This window comes from Anolis sagrei, chromosome 3 (genome assembly GCF_037176765.1).
Source record: "Anolis sagrei isolate rAnoSag1 chromosome 3, rAnoSag1.mat, whole genome shotgun sequence".
In the NCBI taxonomy this organism is placed as follows: Eukaryota; Metazoa; Chordata; class Lepidosauria; order Squamata; family Dactyloidae; genus Anolis; species Anolis sagrei.
In genome coordinates, this window is record NC_090023.1 from 5,473,449 (window position 1) to 5,496,168 (window position 22,720).

The 22,720-nt window shown below is 43.1% G+C and overlaps 1 protein-coding gene across 1 annotated transcript in view; it reads right to left on the reverse strand.

Annotated features, from left to right (window-relative positions):
* Positions 1–4,435: 4,435 nt before the first annotated feature.
* PPME1 (protein phosphatase methylesterase 1) overlaps positions 4,436–22,720 on the reverse strand; it is a 35,649-nt gene continuing 17,364 nt past the window's right edge. Inside the window, exons 6-14 of the mRNA XM_067466444.1 lie at positions 20,399–20,553; positions 18,882–18,972; positions 16,419–16,484; positions 15,379–15,517; positions 12,318–12,447; positions 8,652–8,696; positions 6,682–6,746; positions 5,618–5,685; positions 4,436–4,869 (exon numbers count right to left, since the gene is read on the reverse strand). Coding sequence (XP_067322545.1) covers positions 4,851–4,869; positions 5,618–5,685; positions 6,682–6,746; positions 8,652–8,696; positions 12,318–12,447; positions 15,379–15,517; positions 16,419–16,484; positions 18,882–18,972; positions 20,399–20,553 — 778 coding nt within the window. The 3' untranslated portion in view covers positions 4,436–4,850. The remainder of the gene's footprint in view (positions 4,870–5,617; positions 5,686–6,681; positions 6,747–8,651; positions 8,697–12,317; positions 12,448–15,378; positions 15,518–16,418; positions 16,485–18,881; positions 18,973–20,398; positions 20,554–22,720) is intronic.

Here is a 22,720-nt window from a genome sequence, read left to right on the forward strand (position 1 = left end):
GGGTAAAATCCGCTGATGTGCAAAAGAAAAGAGGAAGGACTGGAAGCGGAAGCATCCTCCCTCCTTCCCGCTGTGATTTCCTCTAGATTGGATTACTGTAATGCGCTCTACGTGGGGCTGCCCTTGAATCATAGAATCATAGAATCCAAGAGTTGGAAGAGACCTCCTGGGCCATCCAGTCCAACCCCATTCTGCCAAGAAGCAGGAATATTGCATTCAAATCACCCCTGACAGATGGCCATCCAGCCTCTGTTGAAAAGCCTCCAAAGAAGGAGCCTTCACCACACTCCGGGGCAGAGAGTTCCACTGTTGAATGGCTCCCACAGTCAGGAAGTTCTTCTTCATGTTCAGGTGGAATCTCCTCTCTTGTAGTTTGAAGCCATTGTTCCTTTGCGTCCTAGTCTCCAGGGAAGCAGAAAACAAGCTTGCTCCCTCCTCCTCCCTGTGGCTTCCTCTCACATATTTATACATGGCTATCATATCCCCTCTCAGCCTTCTTTTCTTCAGGCTAAACATGCCCAGCTCCTTAAGCCGCTCCTCATAGGGCTTGTTCTCCAGACCTTTTGTCATTTTAGTTGCTCTCCTCTGGACACATTCCAGCTTGTCAATATTCCAACTGGTTCAACGGGCGGTGGCCAGGATGTTAACTGGCGCTCCTTACAGAGAGGTCAACCCTCCTGTTTAAGGAGCTCCACTGGTTGCTGTTTACCTACCGAGCCCAATTCAAGGTGCAGGTGCTTACCTACAAAGCCCTAAACGGTTTGGGACCTGCCTACCTGCGTGACCGCATCTCCGTTTATGAACCCACGCGCTCCCTCCGTTCATCCAGAGAGGCCCTGCTCGCGATCCCACCTGCGTCGCAAGCGCGATTGGTGGGGACGAGGGACAGGGCCTTCTCGGTGGTGGCCCCCCGACTTTGGAACACCCTCCCCAAAGACATTAGACTAGCACCCACGTTGGCAGTCTTTAGGAAGAACTTGAAGACCTGGCTATTCCGATGTGCCTTTCCGGAATAGGATAACCCCCAGCACTACGTCCCAGAAACACTTTATTAGAGTTTAAGACTCTGCACTCTGCACTTGCCCAGAATCCCAACATATCACCTCTCACACCCAGCACTTTTAACCTGTATCCATCATTGCCTTGCCGTAACCCATTGAGTCCCTGTTGTTAGTCTTTTAGGTGTCTAGCACCACGTTGGACGGGTAACAACAGGCGACTCCGTATTATCCGACATTTTCATTTATCTGATGTTCCGCCGGCACGTTTATGTCGGCTAAGCGAGATCCTACTGTATATATTTCTGTATTAGAAATCTGTTATAGGGAAGTGGGATGTCTATGAATGTTAAAGCACTGGATATGTTGTTGTTGTTCATTCGTTCAGTCGTCTGACTCTTCGTGACCTCATGGACCAGCCCACGCCAGAGCTCCCTGTCGGCCGTCACCACCCCCAGCTCCTTCAAGGTCAGTCCAGTCCCTTCAAGGATGCCATCCATCCATCTTGCCCTTGGTCGGCCCCTCTTCCTTTTACCTTCCACTTTCCCCAGCATCATTGTCTTCTCTAGGCTTTGCTGTCTCCTCATGATGTGGCCAAAGGACTTCCACTTTGTCTCTAGTATCCTTCCCTCCAGTGAGCAGTCGGGCTTTATTTCCTGGAGGATGGACTGGTTGGATCTTCTCGCAATCCAAGGCACTCTCAGAACTTTCCTCCAGCACCACAATGTTGCTTACACCCTGCTAACTTCTCTGAAATTACCTCGGCTTTTGGGAAAAGCTTCTAGCTCTTTGGGACTTTGGTTTTGATCTTGATTTTTGGGGACCTTGTCATGCATTGGATCTTCTCGCAGTCCAAGGCACTCTCAGCACTTTCCTCCAACACCACATATGTAGAATTCACAATTATTTAAGAAGGCTTAGATTGTGCAGAAATGTGTTGGACTGGATGGCCCTGGGGGGGGGGGGTGTCTCTTCCAACTATAGGAGGGTTTCATGGTTCAACTCTATGAGGATTTCATGAAAAAAGTCTGGCTACCAGTATTTAAAAAAAACTCTAAAATTACAACAGCACAACAGTGAGGAAACAAACAAGGACATCTAATCACCTCTCAACAAAAGTTTGCTCCAGACACTGTCAGGCCATTAAATGCTAATCAAGGTGGTCAGTTGAAACATTCACACCTAGCTCCAGCAGACAAGAGTCCTTTGTCCCACCCTGGTCATTCCACAGTGGCTTCGGCGTTCTGCCAGGCTTCGACAGAGAAAGACAAGGGAATCTCAATTAAAGCGAAACCAACGGGGGGATAAAAGTCTCAAGTATGGGAAATGTAGCCAGATGAAGCATCATGTGGAATCAAGTTAAGTTCTCGTCCTTGTTTCATGGAAGCCTAGCTTGGAAGATTCATGCTTAAGTACTTCTTGTTTCATGGTTTTGATTCTTGGATTTTATGACTACACTAGCTATCCCCTGCCACACGTCGCTGTGGCCCAGTCTGTGTATATGTGTATTGTGTGTGTGTATATTTGTGTATATGTGGTTTTATTCATGCATTGTAATGTAATTTTTAATTTTTGGCTTTTTAAGTCTCTTCTGCTGTGTTTTTCAGTGTTTTTAGAAGTCACTTGTTGGCCTGATAGGTGGCACAGTTGGGTGGTATGGAAATTAAGTAAGCTAATCAAGGTGGTGAGTTGAAACATTCACACCTAGCTCCAGCAGACAAGAGTCCTTTGTCCCACCCTGGCCATTCCACAGATATATAAACCCTTTTTCCTAGTTCCAACAGACCTCACTACCTCTGAGGATGCTTGCCATAGATGCAGGTGAAATGTCAGGAGAGAATGCTTCCACAGATATATAAACCCATTTTCCTAGTTCCAACAGACCTCACTACCTCTGAGGATGCTTGCCATAGATGCAGGCGAAACATCAGGAGAGAATGCTTCTAGATCAGTGGTTCTCAACCTTCTTAATGTCACGACCCCTTAATATAGTTTTTCATGTTGTGGTGACCCCCAAGCAAAAAATTATTGTTATTGCTACTTCATATCTGCAACTTTGCTACTGTTATTATGTAAATATCTGATATTACAGGATGTATTTTCATCACTGGACCAAATTTGAATACTAGGGGGGGGGGGGGTTGAGGGGATTAATTTTGTCATTTGGGAGTTGTAGTTGCTGGGATTTATAGTTCACCTACAATCAAAGAGCATGCTTTACTCCACCAACAATGGAATTGAAGCAAACTAGGCACACAGAACTCCCATGGCCTACAGAAAATACTGGAAGGGTTTGGTGGACATTGACCTTGAGTTTTGGAGTTGTAGTTCACCTACATCCAGAGAGCACTGTGGACTCAAACAATGATGGATCTGGACCAAACTTGGCATGAATACTCAATATGCCCAAATATGAACACTGGTGGAGTTTGGTGAAAATAGTCCTTGACATTTGGGAGTTGTAGTTGCTGGGATTTATAGTTCACCTACAATCAAAGAGCATGCTTTACTCCACCAACGATGGAATTGAAGCAAACTAGGCACACAGAACTCCCATGGCCTACAGAAAATACTGGAAGGGTTTGGTGGACATTGACCTTGAGTTTTGGAGTTGTAGTTCACCTACATCCAGAGAGCACTGTGGACTCAAACAATGATGGATCTGGACCAAACTTGGCATGAATACTCAATATGCCCAAATATGAACACTGGTGGAGTTTGGTGAAAATAGTCCTTGATTGACATTTGGGAGTTGTAGTTGCTGGGATTTATAGTTCACCTACAATCAAAGAGCATGCTTTACTCCACCAACGATGGAATTGAAGCAAACTAGGCACACAGAACTCCCATGGCCTACAGAAAATACTGGAAGGGTTTGGTGGACATTGACCTTGAGCTTTGGAGTTGTAGTTCACCTACATCCAGAGAGCACTGTGGACTCAAACAATGATGGATCTGGACCAAACTTGGCATGAATACTCAATATGCCCAAATATGAACACTGGTGGAGTTTGGTGAAAATAGTCCTTGATTGATATTTGGGAGTTGTAGTTGCTGGGATTTATAGTTCACCTACAATCAAGAGAATTATGAACCGCACCAATGATAGAATTGGGTGAAACTCCCCACATAGAACCCCCATGACCAACAGAAAATGTTGTGTTTTCTAGGTTCTTGTGGGTTTTTTCAGGCTATAGAGCCATGTTCTAGAGGCATTTCTCCTGACGTTTCGCCTGCATCTATGGCAAGCATCCTCAGAGGTGTTGTGTTTTCTGATGGTCTTTGGCGACCCCTCCAGGGGTCCCGACCCTCAGGTTGAGAACCACTGCTCTAGATCATGGCCATATAGTCCGGAAAAACCTACAACCCAGTTTCATGGTTTGGTCGGTGTTCTAGGCATCCCAAAAGGTCCTCAAGCACAAGAAGGTAGAAGTGGGTGGGCTTCGGAGTGCTTCTTCCGGGGAAGAAATCTCTTTAATGTTTTTCAGGTTTTGATACAACTGGAGGAACCAGCCTTCTACCTGCCCGCCCCCCCAAAGTCCCTCGCATCCCCCCACGATTCCACACACAACCGGACTTCCTCGGGACGGACTGACGGACGGGGGAAATGGGAGGAAAAGAAACCGACATCCAGGGGAAGGAATTGGAGGAAAGGGCAAGGGGTGGACGAGGTCCAGCCGGACGCCGGAGGAGCTCTGCTTCGGGCGAGCTCCGCGCCCATCGCTCGGCATTGGGGGAACCAAACGGAAGGGGGGTCGGATGGAGAGGATACAGAACACGCCACGGAAGGGGGGGCCCTCTGGTGCAGTTTTATTTACAACGGAAAGTGGTCGTTGGTGGACCTCCGGGTTATTAACAAGCGGGGAAAACGCTGTGAAGAGAAGAAGAAGAAGGAGTGGTTGGTACATTTTCAAGAGAATGTCACTGTTGCTATCATTACTGGGTTATACATGCCATTTCCTATTGTAGCCAAAAGTTTGCTTTTGCAGGAGAAACATTCTGCAGCACATTCTGCAATACCTGATTTCCCTGAAAATAAGAGAGTGTCTTGTATTAATTTTTGCTCTCAAAGATGCGCTAGGACCATGATGGTGAACCTATGACACGCGTGTCAGCATTGACACGCATGGCTATTTTTGATGACACGCAGACACATGCGGCCACATACAGAGAAAGACACCTTATAAGAGCCAATCTAATTCCATCCTTAAATTTGTAAAAGGCTCTACAAATCTCAATAAAATATATACTTTTAAAAAATAACGCTCAGTAGTTGTCAGTATATAATAAATATACTGGCCCTCACACCCAGGGCCACAAAAAATCAGGGCTGTCAAGTTCCTGGCTCCTACACACTGTCTGGAGATTGTAACGATCTCCCACAGCAGTTCCTGGACCACTTGCACAGCAGAGATGGTATTGCAACTTCTGGCCAGCTGGGTGAAATGTCAGGAGAGAATGCTGCAGGTGAAATGTCAGGAGAGAATGCTGCTGGAACATGGCCATACAGCCGGAAAAACTCACAGCAACCCAGTAATTCTGGGCATGAAAGACTTCAGCAACATAATAAAAGTGCTGTTATTGTTGTTATTATTATTATATTACCCCAAACAACTTACCATTGGAATCCACCAATGGGCTCTGTAAACCTGTGACGGATTAAGAATGTTGCAACGGCTTCGGCGACCTGAAACAGAAAGAAGAGCAGCCAGTGACGAAGAAGAGGCTGTTACGCAACACTCTGTTGCAACCCAGAGCAGGAAACGAGACCCTAAGATAACAATCCACCACACTTGACTGTGGGAAAAACAATCCCTTTTTATTGATGAAAAATGGTTACAAAATAGAGGAAAATGCAAAGTCAAAAAGCCACAGTAAAAATCAGCAATCACAAATATCCATGAACTAGATCAAAAACCAAAAGCAACACTGTAAAATCCTGGAACCTGTTAGCAATCCACTAACCGTACTTGGAGCACTAGAAGCCTCTTGGGATGAAGGCCACGGGAAACCTGCCAAGGTAATGCCTCAGTCTAAAACGATGCCAGATTTAAAGCCGAGGAAACTGTTTCGTGACACGCCTCCAGGCTTTGAATCCCTTGTTTCTTTTAATCTGCTTGACCTTCGCAGACTCTGCGTTTCACTCCTGCTTTTCTAAATCTGTCCTCTTCTATCCTCATTAAGGATCCCAGGTGTTAGCCTCTCTGGAGAGCTATCACCGCTTGACCCTGAAACATTCTCAGGAGATTGTGTACTTTCACTTTCCAACCCTTCCAAGCCTGCAGGAGTTTCTTCTACACTGACCTCAGAATCAACATTTTCATTAGCATCAGGAGCATCAGAAAATACATTTTCAGTAGCATCAGGAAATACAATCAGAGAAACAGGTTCAGGTTCAGGTTCAGACCCAGGCTGAACTCCAACACACTCACAGCAGAACTTGGAAAAGTTACTTCCAAGTAATGCCAATTCCTCATACTTCCTCAGCTACAAAGGACAGTGGCTGCCTTGGGAGATGTAAAGGACTGCTGTACAAAAGAGAGTAACTTTTTCCCAAGTTACTATCTGTAGTGCCCAGAATTGGACACAAGGTTATTCCAGGTGAGGCTGGTGGTGAAATCCTGATTGTGTGCCCATTCCTGAAAGCTTTGCCCCAGAAACGGCTCGAGACCCGTTGACTCACCTTGTCCGGAGCATCCTCGTGGACCGCGTGGCCGCACTGTGGAAGGACTTGCATCTGGAATTTACCTGCAAGGAGGAAAGAGTGCATGTAATGGCTTTTGGGAGTGAAGAAGCAGCGACACTAGAATATAGAGAGCAATTAGACCAGGCATGGGTAAACTTTGGCCCATGAGAAGGTCCCTGAAGGGTGTGGGGATGATGGTGTACTCCCTGAATTGCTACCAGAGAGTTCCCGGGATTTGGGGCTTGAAAACAACTCGGCACCTGCAGAAGTTAATGAGCAAATAGATAGATGGCAGATTAGTCGAAACAGACAAGCCGAACAGTGGCTTCAGCGTTCTGCCAGACTCTGAGAGAAAAAGATAAGGGAATTAAAGCGAAACCAATTTCTGAGTGCTTGGGATAGTTCAACAAGGGGATAAAAGTCTCAAGTATGGGAAATGTAGCCAGAGGAAGCACTGTTTGGATTCAAGTTAAGTTCTCGCCCTTGTTTCATGGAAGCCTAGCTTGGAAGATTCATGCTTAAATATTTACCTCCCAAAGGAGGTAAGATCTGCTCCCTCGCTCCTGACCTTTAGAAAAAAAATTAAAATAATGGTTCTGGTTGTGTGATTGTGTTTCAGGATCAGAGTGCTTTGGATGTGGGGAGTGATGTCAATGAGTTTCAAGATGGCAACGGTTTGGTCAATAATATCAATGCAGAAAATGACAAGGAGATCCCTGTTCAAAGTGTAGTTTTCCATGAGAATGTCCCTGAAGGGTATGGGGATGATGGTGTACTCCCTGAATTGCTACTAGAGAGTTCCCAGGATTTGGGGCTTGAAAACAACTTGGCACCTGCAGAAGTTAATGAGCAAATAGATCAGTGGTTCTCAACCTGAGATCCCCAGATGTTTTTGGCCTACAACTCCCAGAAATCCTAACAACTGATAAACTGACTGAGAATTCTGGGAGTTGTAGGCCAAAAACATCTTGGGGCCCCACTGAAATAGATAGATGGCAGGAGATTAGTCAAAACAGACAAGCCGAACAGTGGCTTCGGCATTCTGCCAGGCTCCGACAGAAAAAGATAAGGGAATCTCAATTAAAGCGAAACCAATTTCTGGGTGCTTGGGATAGCTTAACGAGGGGATAAAAGTCTCAAGTATGGGAAACGTAGCCAGAGGAAGCATAGTTTGGAATCAAGTTAAGTTCTCGTCCTTGTTTCATGGAAGCCTAGCTTGGAAGATTCATGCTTAAGTATTTACCTCCCCAAAGAGGTAAGATCTGCTTCCTCACTCCTGACCTTTAGAAAAAAATTAAAATCATGGTTTTGGGACCAGGCCTTCGGACAATAGATGTATGCAGCTTTTAGAGGGACAAGGACAGGAATGGCGATTCGACTGATGAGATCGTTTTATGGTTTTAATAACTGTTTTGATATTTGATGATGTACTGTTTTTAATATGATTTATGTTTAAAGTGTGGTTTTACTATTGTAGTTGTAAGGCATTGAATTTTTGCCATTATCTATGTGTAAACCGCTTTGAGTCCCCCTCGGGGTGAGAAAAGCGGTATATAAATGCTGTAAATAAAGAATAAATAAATACATTTCTTGTTTCATGGTTTTGATTCTTGGATTTTATGACTACATACTCATGCCTTGGATTAATGTTTCCTGGTTTTCTGGATTATATTAGAGAAGTGTGGACTTTGCTGAACTTTACCCTGGACTATTTTGTTCCTGCTTATCTTCTTACCTAATTGGATTTACCTATTTCTTTAAAGTGCTTTTTACTTTGCTGCTTTTTAATTATCTCCAATAAAAGGATTTTTTTCCTATTCAGCATGTTGTGTTTAAAGTCAGAGGGCTTTTCCTGTCCTGGAGTGCAACACTGAGGCTGTTAAGAATGGTGGGAGTTGAAGTCCAAAACACCTGGAGGGCTGAAATTTGCCTCAAGATGCAGAAACCCAACACAGAACGCAGCTTACCTTGCATTTGGCCAATTGTTAGATCTTTATCCAGTCTGTCGACACCTTAAAACATGATTTGGGAAAAAGAAAACAAACATCAGTCTTAAATTCTTGCCTTTCTGGGCCTTTTTAGCACTCATACAAAACCTGGACCAACTTCTATGGGCCTCTTTCAGGAGTTGTTTCTTGCTAGGAGGCCAGTACAACCATGGCCTCATTTTAGGTTGAATATTGGGCTTGATTATCAATATGTAACACAATTTTTGTTCCTGGGTTATGAATGTTGTAATGGACTCGTACCTTGGTTGTGTCTGTCCAGGTTCCTTTTTTCTTCCTATTAAATTCTGTCAATGATTTCTTAAGTTCAAAATAGCGGCTGGTGTTCACCTGTGCGGGCATATGCTCGACGGATATCCTTGTCGCCCCCCACGCAGCTGGTTAGTATAACACTCTGGTCAAGCTTGCGAATATCGTGACCATGCAATGCCCACCAGCTGAACGCGCCAACCCGCCTCTCGCTGTTGGGTTGGGGGAGCAAAATGCTCTACCTAGGGTCGCGACAGGTTGGGTTGCTGAGGAGCCTCAACAAACCGTGGCGCCCGCCATCTTGCCGCTACCGGAAGTCCAGGCAGCTTCTGACAGAGAGAGAGATTGGATTTTGATCTGAAGGGTAGTGGGTGGATTTCGAGAGAGCTGAAGTTTTCCTGAGGGAGAGTGTCTGAAGGCAGGTGTGGCTATAGAGAGTGGCCTGGAGGGTCGATAGCTGCCTGTGAACTGGTGTGGGTGTTGTTTTTACTCTCTAAGGGACAGGGTATTCTAGGGAAGCTAGATACGCTGGGGGACAGACAGGATTGGTCTGTCAGAGGGAATTTGCTCACGTTGAAGAAAAGATACCCAGTTAGGGAGTCCAGCAAGCTTGTTAGGACCCAGAAACCGTTTGAGAAGATTGTGCTGTGATAACCAAATATGCATGTGTAACTCAAAGAAGAATTTAGTTGTTTGTTCTGGTATATAAATAAACTTAGTTCTAGTTCAACTTTCAATAGAGCCTCCACATTGATTCATTCCATTAGATCTGTTCCAGTAGATTCTAACATTTTTTTACCTCAGACATTTTAAAGGGAATTAAAGGAAGGGCTGGGGAACAACAAGCTTTACCTTATCTTACATTTATCTTACATCAAGATAATTTTCTCAAATCCATTTGAGTGGTGGCAGTAATTCTACTAATGCACATTCACGTTTCCTCAACACACATCGAGCTTTGTGACTGGATTGTGTTGGTGTCCAGTTGGAGCCTTAGTAAATAAAATCCTTTACTCTGATCCTTCAAATTGGTGGCCAGCTGTGGGCAATATAACAGCTGAAGGAACATGTGGGTGTGTGTGCTAGGGAATATATTAGTTAAGTATTGTTCCCCTGGGCCCTGGCCACATTACATATGTCATTTCCTAATTGGATTTTTTTAAATAATTTTTTTATTTCCATTTTCCATAAGAGTACAGTGAAAGAGGGAGAACAATGTGTTATAAAGAAAGGTAGGAAGGTGGAGGTTAAAGAGAGGGGTTAAGGGGAGGGGTGTGGGGGGGGGGAAGGAGGAGAGGGGAGAGGGGGAGTGGGTAGTTCAGGAGGGGAAAATGAGGGGAAATGTTGACTTCCGGTTCGGGTCGCAAGGAGTAAAAACTGTTAGTCCAATGCTGTTTCTTTTAGATCTTTGATTATTTTTCTTCTAATTTGTTTACCGTGTCCTTCATCTCTATAATCGTATTTGTACTTTTTCCTGCATGAACCTTTTTAAGGGTTCCCAGTCCGTTTGTTTGGACTTGTTTTTATTGCTTAGATATTGTGATAGATTGTCCAAACTCATGTAGTCCATAATTTTGTTTATCCAATCTTCAATTTGTGGAGATACTTTTTCTTTCCACTTTTGGGCAATTGTAGTTCTTGCTGCAGCTGTTATATAGAAAAAAATCCTGTCGTCGTTCTCTGGAAGGTTCAGATCTGATATGTTTAAGAGATAATACTCCGGTTTCATTTCAAATTTCACGCTGATAATTTTTTGGGTGTATTTATGTATTGTCGACCAGTATTTCCTAATTATTTTACACCCCCACCACATGTGGTAGTGGGTGCCAAGCTCTTTTTCACATCCCCAGCATCTATTGCTGTAATTTTTGTTAAATTTTGATAGGCTAGAAGGTGTCCAGTACCCTCTGAAATAGATCTTATACCAGCCCTCAACTATATTGTGAATTTTAGTTTCTTTTTCCACACCTCTTCCCAGTCTTTCAAAAGTATTGAGTAATGAAAAAAGATCAGAAACTAATAAAAATCCTTTATCAAACCTTGCTGGAGTGGGATCTGGAAAAGGACAGGATAAAGGAAAATATGACAAAATGGGCCTTTGACATAGGCCACTAATTGGATCTATCTTAAAGACATGGGAAAAGTTTATTAAACTGCAAAAGCTTTGTTTTTGCGGGAGGGAGGCACATCCGGCAGCACATGTTGCTACAGTTTTTCACAAGAGTGTCAATGAATTGAACATAATTTGTGCAAGCCATAAGAACAAAGTTTATGAAGTAGAACAACTACTTTCAAAGTAAGGACCACACAATTAAACAGGAAAAAACACTTTCAAACCAGGGAGATTTTTTTCTTCAAATTTTGTTACATATTGTTATGAGCAAAGTATTTTTCTCATTTGAAAAGTCAGAGAGAGTGAGAACTAAAGATGTTTTGACAACCTAGGGAAACTAATAATAATAATAATAATAATAATAATAATATACTTTATTTCTATTCCGCCCTTCTCGCCTAGGGGACTCAGAGCGGATTACGGCATTTACATACACAGGCAAACATTCAATGCCGTTACAATCATATACAATGAGACACACAAATGCAAACAAAGGCAGAGGCTTCTCCTTTAATTTCTGGCTTCTGGAGGCAGTGTTCATCTCAGGCTCTGGAGAAGTGTTTTCCTCCATTTTCGAGCCAAGGAGCCTGCAATGTTACCTCCTGATTATGTGGTCAGCAAGATGGCTTGGAGTGTCTCTTTGCCTTTCCTCACCAAAGCGATACCTATTGATCTACTCACATGTGCATGTTTTTGATCTGCTAGGTTGGGAGGGGCTGGAGCTGACTGACGGGAGCTCAACCCGTCTTGTGGATTTGAACTGCCAATCTTCAGGTCAACAGTTCAGCCAACCTTCACGTCAGCAGTTCAGCAGCACAAAGGTTTAACCCATTGCGCCACTGCAGCTCCAAAAGAGCAAAAAAAAAATTGAAGCATATACTGAGCATATATTTGAACTGTGCTGCTAACAAATATATGAAGCTTGGCATTTTTGACAATAACCAGGATGTAATAACCAGTGGCACAGTTGGTTAAACCGCTGAGCTACTGAAATTACTGACTAAAAGGTCGGCGGTTCAAATCCAGGGAGCAGGGTGCACTCCTGCTGTTAGCCCCAGTTTCTGCCAACCTAGCAGTTCGAAAACATGCAAATGTGAGCAGATGAATCGGTACTGCTCTGGCGGGAAAGTAACGGTGCTCCATGCAGTCATGTCAGCCACATGACCTTGTAGGTAAATGGAGAGTGCCTGCATTGGGCAGATACTCCCAAGTGAGCAAGGCAATATTTGGGCCTTGCAGACTGAATAAAAGCAAGAGCAGCCTACCAGCTAAAAGCAGCAGTTTGGGGGCAGAGCAGTTGAGGAAGAGGTTGGAGAGGCCCCTGAACCAGCCGTCCCAGTACTTCTCCGTCTTGGCCAGTTCGATCCGCCACGTGTAGGCCACGTCCTTCTTGGGCTGCAAGGGGGACAGAAGAGGCTGGTTGTAAACCTTACAAAGCAGAGTGGAAATGAATGAAATTGCATTTTTGGGTTTGGCTGAGAGCCTGTTTAGGCTTGCCAAGGCTGAAGACACCATCCTAAAATTAAAACCTGGTAAAAATGGCATTCTGGAGGAGAAGAAAAGTGTTGATGAACAAAACAGTTGACATAACTGACCTGGGAACTTTCAGGTGTAAATAACACATGTTTACGTGGTCAGAGACAATTATCTCTTAAGTTAAGAAAGCCAAAACAATGGCTGCTTATGTTAAGGAAGAAAAACAACATCTGTTCAGAATTGGAGTTGAATAGCAAGTTGTCAAAACGATCAGGAACAACAGCAGCAGAAAAACTGCTACATAAAGAGACGCTTTTACTTTTGACAAGTGTGGCAGATACGTGAGGAATGCAGCCTATCCACCTGCCTCCTTCCAAGATGGACTGAATTCCACAGCCAAGGAGTCATCACTAAGAAGGCCCTGACTTTCATCCCCACCAGTTGCACTTGTGAGGGTGGTGAGACCAAGAGCAGGGCCTCCCCAAACAAACTTATCTTCCTTGATGATTCGTAGATGACAGGTAAATCATCAGAACATATTATTATTATTATTATTATTATTATTATTATTATTATTAGAAATACAACAAGATGAGTCCACAGCAGACATGATCACTCTGCTGGCTGTAGTACTGGATCACACATCGGACACTTCCCAAGTGTCTAGGACTGTGTGATGTATTGGCGAATAATGCGTGCAGATCCCAGTAAGGTGGCCTTCTGCAGCTGGCAGGTGGTAATCTTATCAGCGCCCATTGTGTTTAACTGCAGGCCAAGGTCTTTAGGCACTGCACCCAGTGTGTTGATCACCACTGGAACCACCTTAACTGGCTTGTGCCAGAGTCTTTGCAGTCCGATCTTTAAATCCTCATATTGTGTCAGCTTTTCCATTTGTTCCTCTTCAATCCTGCTGTCGCCTGGGATTGCAACATCAACGATCCATACTTGAGTTTTTTAACACGATCAGGAGTCTTATACTCCAAAACTCTGTCTGAATTTGGAAGTCCCAGAGTAGTCTGAGGTGTTCATTTTCTATAACTTTTTCAGGCTTGTGATCCCACCAGTTCTTTGTCGCAAGCAGATGGTGTTGTGGCACAAGTCCCAATGAATCATCTGAGCAAGGTTGTTGTGCCTCTGCTTGTAGTCTGCCTGCGCGATCTTCTTGCAGCAGATGAGGATGGGATCTATTGTTTCATCTGTTTCCTTGCAGAGTCTACACTTGGGATCTGTTGCCGACTTTTCAATTCTGGCTTTGATGGCCTTGGTTCGATTGGCTTGTTCTTGAGCTGCCAGAATCAGGCCCTCCTTTGTCTCCTTTTTCAGAGTCCCGTTTGTGAGCCACAGCCATGTTTTTTCTTTGTCAATTTGGCTCTCAATTTTTCCCAGGAACTGTCCATGGAGAGCCTTCTTTCTCCAGTTTTCTCTTCTGCTCTGGATTGTGTTTTTATGGTATTCCCTCTTTGCCTTTTGCACTTTGAGCAGTTTTCTACTACTGACTTCCCTCAATGTTGGTTCTTGACTGCCTTTCTCATCATCTGCCAGTCCATGTTTCTCTTCTACTGTTTGTTTCACTTGCAGAAGCCCTCTGATTTTTGACATCACTATGCGGGTGTCATGAGTAGTGGATTGTCATCAGTTTTCTTGTTTTTCTGTCCAGATCATCCAGCTCATTATTATTATTATTATTATTATTATTATTATTATTCCCCATGCAAAGCAGCACCTCCCCAGTTGTCCTCTCCTTCCATTCCGTCTCCATTCCGAATGAAGCAGAGAGTGTTTGAGGACCGGGACATCCGTAGGGATACCAAGGTGCTTGTTTATAAAGCTATTGCCTGCGAAACGTGGACTGTCTACAGACGTCACACTCAACTCCTGGAACGATTGCACCAGCGCTGCCTCTGTAAAATCCTGCAAATCTCTTGGGAAGACAAGCGGACAAATGTCAGCGTACTGGAAGAAGCAAAGACCACCAGCATTGAAGCAATGGTCCTCCGCCATCAACTCTGCTGGACCGGCCACGTTGTCCGGATGCCCGACCACTATCTCCCAAAGCAGTTGCTCTACTCCGAACTAAAAAATGGAAAACGGAATGTTGGAGGACAGGAAAAGAGATTGAAAGATGGGCTCAAAGCCAACCTCAAAAACTCTGCTATAGACACTGAGAACTGGGAAGCCCTGGCCCTTGAGTGCTCCAGCTGGAAGTCAGCTGTGACCAGCAGTGCTGCAGAATTTGAAGAGGAATGAATGGAGGGCGAAAGAGAGAAACATGCCAAGAGGAAGGTGCGTCAAACCAACCCCGACCGAGACCGCCTTCCACCCGGAAACCAATGCCCTCACTGCAGGAGAAGATGCAGGTCAAGAATAGGGCTCCACAGTCACTTATGGACCCACCAGAACACTAATCCTGGAAGACTATCCCAACGAGGGATTGCTTAAGTAAGCAAGTAACTCCTTTTGCACCTCTCTAGCTGTGATAAGCTCTGTAACTGTAGGGCATTCAATCAGCAGAGGATAATATATAACCATAAGAGAGCCAACGTACTGCAGTGGTTTGAGTCTTGATTTCAGCAACGTCTCCAGCAATAAAAATGAAATGCAATATAGATTAGGCATAGGGAGCCAGTACGCTGTTAGGAATTGTGGGAGTTGAAGTCCAAAACACCTGGAGTGCCCAAGTTTGCCCATGCCTGATTTAGGCAATAGATTCCCATAGAGAAGATACCTTTTTTGGGACTAAAACACCCAGAATCCCCAGCCAGGACAATTACATTTTCTAAGTTGTTTCTCCCCTCATCACCACAATCCTAAAGTCCAACTAAATTAACGCTGAATGCAAAAACCGCTTGCCTCCGCGTCATCGTCTTTCTTCCTTTTGTTCACCGATTCTCCGTTTTCCCCTTCCTCCTCCTCCTCCTCTTCTTCCTCCTCCTCTATAATCCCTTCCACAATGGCTTTGGGGCCTCCAGGGCTTGCGGCTCCTTCGCACCTGATTTAAATGGGAACACAAAGAGACACAACCAATCAATATATTTTTCTTTCCTAATGTTCTATACTATTTTTCACCATATTTTTATACCTATAGCTCGATTTCGCTCTCTGTTGGGAACTGTGGGAGTTGAAGTCCAAAACACCTGGAGGGCCCAAGTTTGCTCATGCCTGGTCTATATATGTGTGTGTGTGTGTGTGTACACCTATATCTCTATCTCTCTCTTTGTTAAGAATTGTGGGAGTTGAAGACCAAAACACTTGGAGGGCCAAAGTTTGCCCATTCCTGGACTATATATGTGTGTGTACCTATATCTATATATCTCTTTCTGTTAGGAATTGTGGAGTTGAAGTCCAAAACACCTGGAGGGCTGAAGTTTGCTCATGCCTGGTATATATATGTGTGTGTGTGTGTGTGTGTGTGTGTGTGTGTGTACCTATATCTATATATCTCTCTCTCTGTTAGAAATTGTGGGAGTAGAAGACCAAAACACCTGGAGGGCTGAAGTTTGCCCATGCCTGGCCTATATGTGTGTGTGTGTGTGTACTTATATCTATATATCTCTCTGTGTTAGGAATTGTGAGAGTTGAAGACCAAAACACCTGGAGGGCCCAAGTTTGCCCATGCCTGCTATAGAGATACAATGTTTGGCTTTATTCTTCATCATTGCATTTTCTCATAATTGCAATAAGGTAAGTAATTAAAATATATTGAATAAACTAAAAGACGGTACCAAAAATAGACAAAAAAAAAATAAACTCATAAAGTGTGTAACAAATTTGAAAGCAAAGGGAACTGATTATACGAGACACTAAGTTAATTAGACATATTTCCTTTCCTTTGTTTCCCTAAATTGGAAACAATTTGGGTTTGTAAAGGAGGATTAGAAGGCCCAACCTACTGTTTGACTTGGCCAACCATGGACACTCGGGCGGATTCAAGGTTTCGTATCTGTCCGCTTTTGACACTAGAAGATTGAGAGAGAAAAGAACACTCTTTTAGAGAAGCATTTATTTCCAGATTCAGCAATGAACATCGGTAGGTCCCCTGCCAATTACATAACATTTCTGTTCCTGGTTTGAAAGCATTAATTCCTGTTTAATTGTCCAGCACATACTTTGAAAGTAGTTGTTATACTCCAGAAACGTTGTTTTTGTGGCTGCCACACACTCTGTTGAGTTGGTTGAGACCTGATGATGAAATATCCATTGGAAAATTAGAGCAAAATGTGCTATAGCAGGATGTCCTGCCCACAAAAACAAAGTTTTTACAACTTAATAAACGTTTCCCCATGTTTTTGTGATAGAACCAACCAGGAAGTGACACTGATAACGCAGGAACAAAAATTGTGTTACATACTCTAATTCAAGATGATAGATGTGGAGGAGATTTTTCTAGTGAGGTCTCCCATTTGGATCCAAACCCTTCAGCAAAGTGGCCGCATTGTATAACCACAGAAAACAGGGCTTCTCAAAATGGGCCATTTAAATGAAGAAAGGACCTCATAACACTAGGGAATGAATCCACTTTAAATCCTAGAATCAAAGAGTTGGAAGAGACCTCCTGGGCCATCCAGTCCAACCCCATTCTGCCAAGAAGCAGGAATATTGCATTCAAAGCACCCCTGACAGATGGCCATCCAGCCTCTGCTTAAAAGCTTCCAAAGAAGGAGCCTCCACCACACTCCGGGGCAGAGAGTTCCACTGCTGAACGGCTCTCCCAGTCAGGAAGTTCTTCCTCATGTTCAGATCCGGTTGCTGCCTCCTGCAGAATTCTGGGGTTTGTGACTTCAACATCCATACATTTTGATATCCACGGGGATGCTGGAACCAAACCCCAGCAGATACCAAGGGCCCATGGGAATATTAACATGGGAAAATACCAAATACGCAAGCCTCGTTGAACTCTGTAGAATATTGCCTCTTATTAATCACGTGTTGCTGTGGCCCAGTCTATGTATATGCATTTTGTGTGAGTATATATGTGTATGTATGTGTGTAAATGTGTGTGTATACATTTGTATATATGTGGTTTTGCGCATGTGTTGTATTTTTTAAATTTTTTTTGGCTTTTTAAGTCTCTTCTGCTGTGTTTTCCAGTGTTTTTATGAGTGATGGTCACTCGTTGGCCTGATAGGTGTATTGCGTCCAAATTTGGCCTGCACTTGAACACAATCGGCGCTGACAAAATTACCATCTGCCAGCTGCAAAAGGCCACCTTACTGGGATCTGCACGCATTATTCACCGATGCATCACAGTCCTAGACACTTGGAAAGTGTCCGACGTGTGATTCCATTCAACAACCAGCAGAGTGTCTGTTGTGGACTCATCCTGTTGTGTTTCTAATAATAATAATAATAATAATAATAATAATAATAATAATAATAATTTATTTAGGTCAAACACTTGTACCCTGCCCTTCTCAACCCCTGGAGGGGTTGGTATTATTATTATTATTATTATTATTATTATTATTATTATTATTAACAACTCCCAGGGGTTGAGAAGGCAGAGTACAAGTGTTTGACATAAATAAATTATTATTATTATTATTATTAATAATAATTTTATTTTTATACCTTGCCTACATCTCCCCGAAGGGACTCGGGGCGTCTTACTTGGGGCCAAGCCCAGTCAAAGAAAGTAAAAACATGGCATATAAAAATATAACAATCACATAAAACAGCATAAAACAACATTATAACAACAATATAACAAAACAACATAAGCCACAACCTAGGACATAACTTCCAGGTCTCACTGTGGGAGGGCGGACTGGTGTGCAACAGGTTAGAAAATCGGCTAATCAATAGGTGCATGGATCATGTAGCAGCAGGATAAGAGCAATTATAACAGGGACATTATAACGTTGAGTAATGCAGTAGTAAAGTGCAAGGACATAATATTTTTGGGCCATACATTTGGGCCAACGGTGAGAGGATTTGTTTAATGAAATGCAAGACAGAACATCTACATCTTTAGTTCCTTCCAGAATGTGGATAGGGAGGGAGCTAGCCTGATCTCCCTGGGGAGGGAGTTCCAAAGCCGAGGGGCCACCATCGAGAAGGCCCTCTCTCTTGTCCCCACCAACTGAGCCTGAGACACGTGTGGGAGCGAGAGAAGAGCCTCCCTAGAAGATCTTAGAGATTGTGTGGGTTCGTAGGGGAAGATGCGGTCGCACAGATAGGCAGGTCCCGAACCGTTTAGGTCTTTATAGGTGATAACCTGCACCTTAATTCCACGTTTAATTCCATTTTAATGTTTGTATATTTTAAGGTTTTAATTGTATTGCTTTTATTGTGAGATGCTTTGAGTCTTTTTTTAGAGAGAAAAAGCGGGATATAAATGATGATGATGATGTTACCTCCATTCAATGGCATTCTCAAGAGATTTGAATGTTTTGGGGCGACTCCGGAGGAAATTCTGCATGCTGTTCAGTGCATCCATGGCTGTTCCTATTTTAAAGAGAAAAAAAGAAAGAAAGTATTATTTCTCAAATACCTTCATAGCTCACAGTGAAAAATGATAACACTATGTAACAAAATTTGAAAAAAAAAATCTGTTCTTGGTTTGAAAGTGTTATTTCCTATTTAATTGTGCAGGACTTAATTTGAAAGTTGTAATTTGTTGGAGATCAGCCTGAGACTCCTGAGCCTGATGGGTTCACTGATGATTTAGAGAGTACTGTGGGATTGCCTGTGGGATTTCCTGGGGCTCGAAGTGATGAAGATTCAAGCCAGGGGAATGATACTTCTCTCTGTGAGAAATCTGACTTAGAAAGTAGCAGAGCTTCAAGGTCAGTCAGAGGAGCCAGAAACTGCAACATTAATAAGGAGTCAGGTGAAGAGATAAGTGTCACAGAAGGCTTTCAGGAGAAAACACCTGGGGTTATGGAGATCAACAAAGGTATTCATTTACAGATCAGAGCAGAAAAAAGGCATTGTAGGTGGTGGTGGGATTGGGGAAAATACTGGTATTTTGAATGTTAATTTCAAAGATGGTATGTTTCTATGTATTATACAATAAAAAATAAATAAAAGTAACCACACGCTTTTCAAGTCAATTTTTTGAAACAGCTAAGCTTTATACCTGAATTGTTCCAGTTCTCTTAAATAAACACCATCGTTTTGTTGTTCTCAACATCTGCCTCACGTGTGCCTCTGTGGGTGAAGTTTTAAAAGCAGTTTCTTGCAGCAATCAAGAGTCTTTGGTGGCAGCGTATATCTTAAAGAACAATCTTTTAGTGTTCCCTCAGAAACACAAGCTTGAGGGCTAATCCAACACACTCTTGCCTAAGATACTTCAAGTAAGCCAAGGGCTTGTTAGTGCTTTTAAGTTTGGTGGTGGCCAGAGGGTTTTCAAAAGGGTTTTTCGTCCAGAAGAAAGTTCCAGCTTTCTTTACAGCTTTTTGTTTTGGCTTTTAATCACAGAAGCCTCACATTCCATTATACTTGGTGGGATTTATTCCCAAATAAAGCCTCTACCCCTTTATAACAGTTTAATAAACCTTTTGCATGTTTTTATGATAGAAACAATTAGGAACTGACATTTGTAAAACAAAAACAAAAACATGTGTTACATACTGTAATGCTTGCTCAATTGTAAGGCTTTTGAGAAAACAATTTCCTGTCTTCATCAAGGGCTTCTCTTGGGAATAGAGTAGCCCTGAGGGGTCCTAAAAGCATGGCAAATTTGTCACCCATGTTTTAGGGTACGAAAGGGGCATTTGAAGGCGAAAAAGTGAGTAAGATGAATAGAGATGGCCTCCAAAGTCTCCAATAGGCGAATGGAGCCTCCCAATCCACGTGGGTTAAGCTGTCCTGCCCTGCAAATGGCTGGATGAATGTCAAAGGAGGGCAAAAAGACACCACCCAGGCTTACCTTCCACCACATCGATCATGCACAGGCCCAGCAAACTGGGGATCAGGTTGGAGGCCGCCGTGTGCACCGCGATAGCGCCCCCCATGCTGTGCCCGATCAACATGATGGGAGGGGAAAGGTCTCCGTACATGGCCTCCACCACGTTCCCAATGTCTCTACACACCAACAGGGAAACAAGAAAGACACAACAAGGTTGATCCCTACCATACATTTATGAAAACATTCCTGTCTTTTTAAAACTCATTTTCACGATCTTGGTACACAGGGTAATGCATGCATTGCTTAAGTTTTCTGGTGTTGTATCTTTCACTCTATATACTAGTATTTTTCTGTTTAGAGTTGCGGTTCTCAAACTGTGCTCCGAGGAGTCCTACGTCCTCTAGGGTTTCTGCTATTGTTGTTATTATTATTACAAAGGTTGGGTGGCCATCTGTTGAGGGTGCTTTGATTGTGTTTTTCTTGCATGGTAGAATAAAGGGGGTTGGACTGGATGGACTTGGGAGGGTCTCCCACTGAAATACTATTAAGTTTATGTTGGTTAAAATTGTTCTTTTTTCTTTTTGCAGTGTGTCAATTAAGATTATTATTATTATTATTTGAAACACCACAAGGTGAGTCCACACCTGTTGTATTGGATCACACGTCGGACACTTCCCAAGTGTCTAGGACTGTGTGATGTATTGGTGAATAATGTGTGCAGATCCCAGTAAGGTGGCCTTCTGCAGCTGGTAATCTTGTCAGCGCCGATTGTGTTTAAGTGCAGGCCAAGGTCTTTAGGCACTGCACCCAGTGTGCCGATCACCACCTTGACCGGCTTGTGCCACAGTCTTTGCAGTTCAGTCTTTAAATCCTCATATCTTTTCCAGCTGTTTCTCTGCAATCCTTTTGTCGCCCGGGATTGCGACATTGACGATCCATACTTTGTTTTTTAACACGATCGTGAGGTCAGGAATATTATGCTCCAAAACTCTGTCTGTATGAATCCAGAAGTCCCAGAGTAGCTTGACGTGTTCATTCTCTGTAACTTCTTCCGACTTCTGATCCCACCAGTTCTTTGTCGCAGGCAGAAGGTATTTGTGGCACAAGTTCCAATGAATCATCTGAGCAACGGTGTTGTGCCTCTGCTTGTAGTCTGTCTGCGCTTCTTGCAGCAGCTGAGGATGGGATCTATTGTTTCATCTGCTTCCTTGCAGAGTCTACATTTGGGATCTGTTGTTGACCTTTCAATTCTGGCTTTGATGGCATTGGTTCTAATGGCTTGTTCTTGGGCTGCCAGAATCAGGCCCTCCTTCGTCTCCTTTTTCAAAGTTATTATTATTATTATTATTATTAAAGGTATTATTATTATAATTATATTAAAGATTATTATTATTATTACATTTATTTATATCCCACTTTTTTTCTCAAAGTAGCTAACAAATGAAAGTATTTCAGTACAACTTAAAATATACAAACAGTAGCAATAAAATCACAATTAAAACATTAGTAAAGCAGCAAATTACAACATCCACTAAAAAATTAAACAAATCCAAATCCAAAACCAGGCAATTGCCAAAGCCCTTTTCACTTCTCCTTGCCTTGGATGGACTTCTAGAATAAACTGGTAGAAACAGAATTGTTTTCCTGCAAGTCTATAATTGACTTGTTTTAATTCGATACTGCATGCCTATGGACAGCTTGGCTACGGAAAGAACTCTGAAAAGTTGGTTTCGACTCTGATAACAGATGCTGAAATTCCCTCAAAGAAGCTACACCAGGGATCCAGGATGAATTGGGGAGGAAATAGTGGCTTTGCAATGACAACTTTGGCAAAAATCATTTGGGATCACCACAAGATCTTGGCACACAAGACACAAACAGAAGCACCTTGATGGACTTTATAAAAAATCAGATGATCCCAACAGGTTTTGTGAACTTAAAAATAATATGAGTAATATATGAATATATTCTGCATTCTAAAACTCAAAAACTTGAGTTTTGAATGGTATGCTAATGCTTTTATGTTAAGCCGCAGAGAGTCTCCCTCAGGAAAGATAAAGCAGGGTAGAACTAAATATAATAATAATAAGAAAAACCTGGCTGTGGCTCACAAATGGAACTTTGAAAAAGGAGACAAAGGAGGGCCTGATTCTGGCAGCCCAAGAAGAAGCCATTAGAACAAAGGCCATCAAAGCCAGAATTGAAAAATCAACAACAGATCCCAAATGTAGACTCTGCAAGAAAGCAGATGAAACAATAAACCACAAACTCAGCTGCTGCAAGAAGATCTCGCAGACAGACTACAAGCAGAGGCACAACACCATTGCTCAGATGATTCATTGG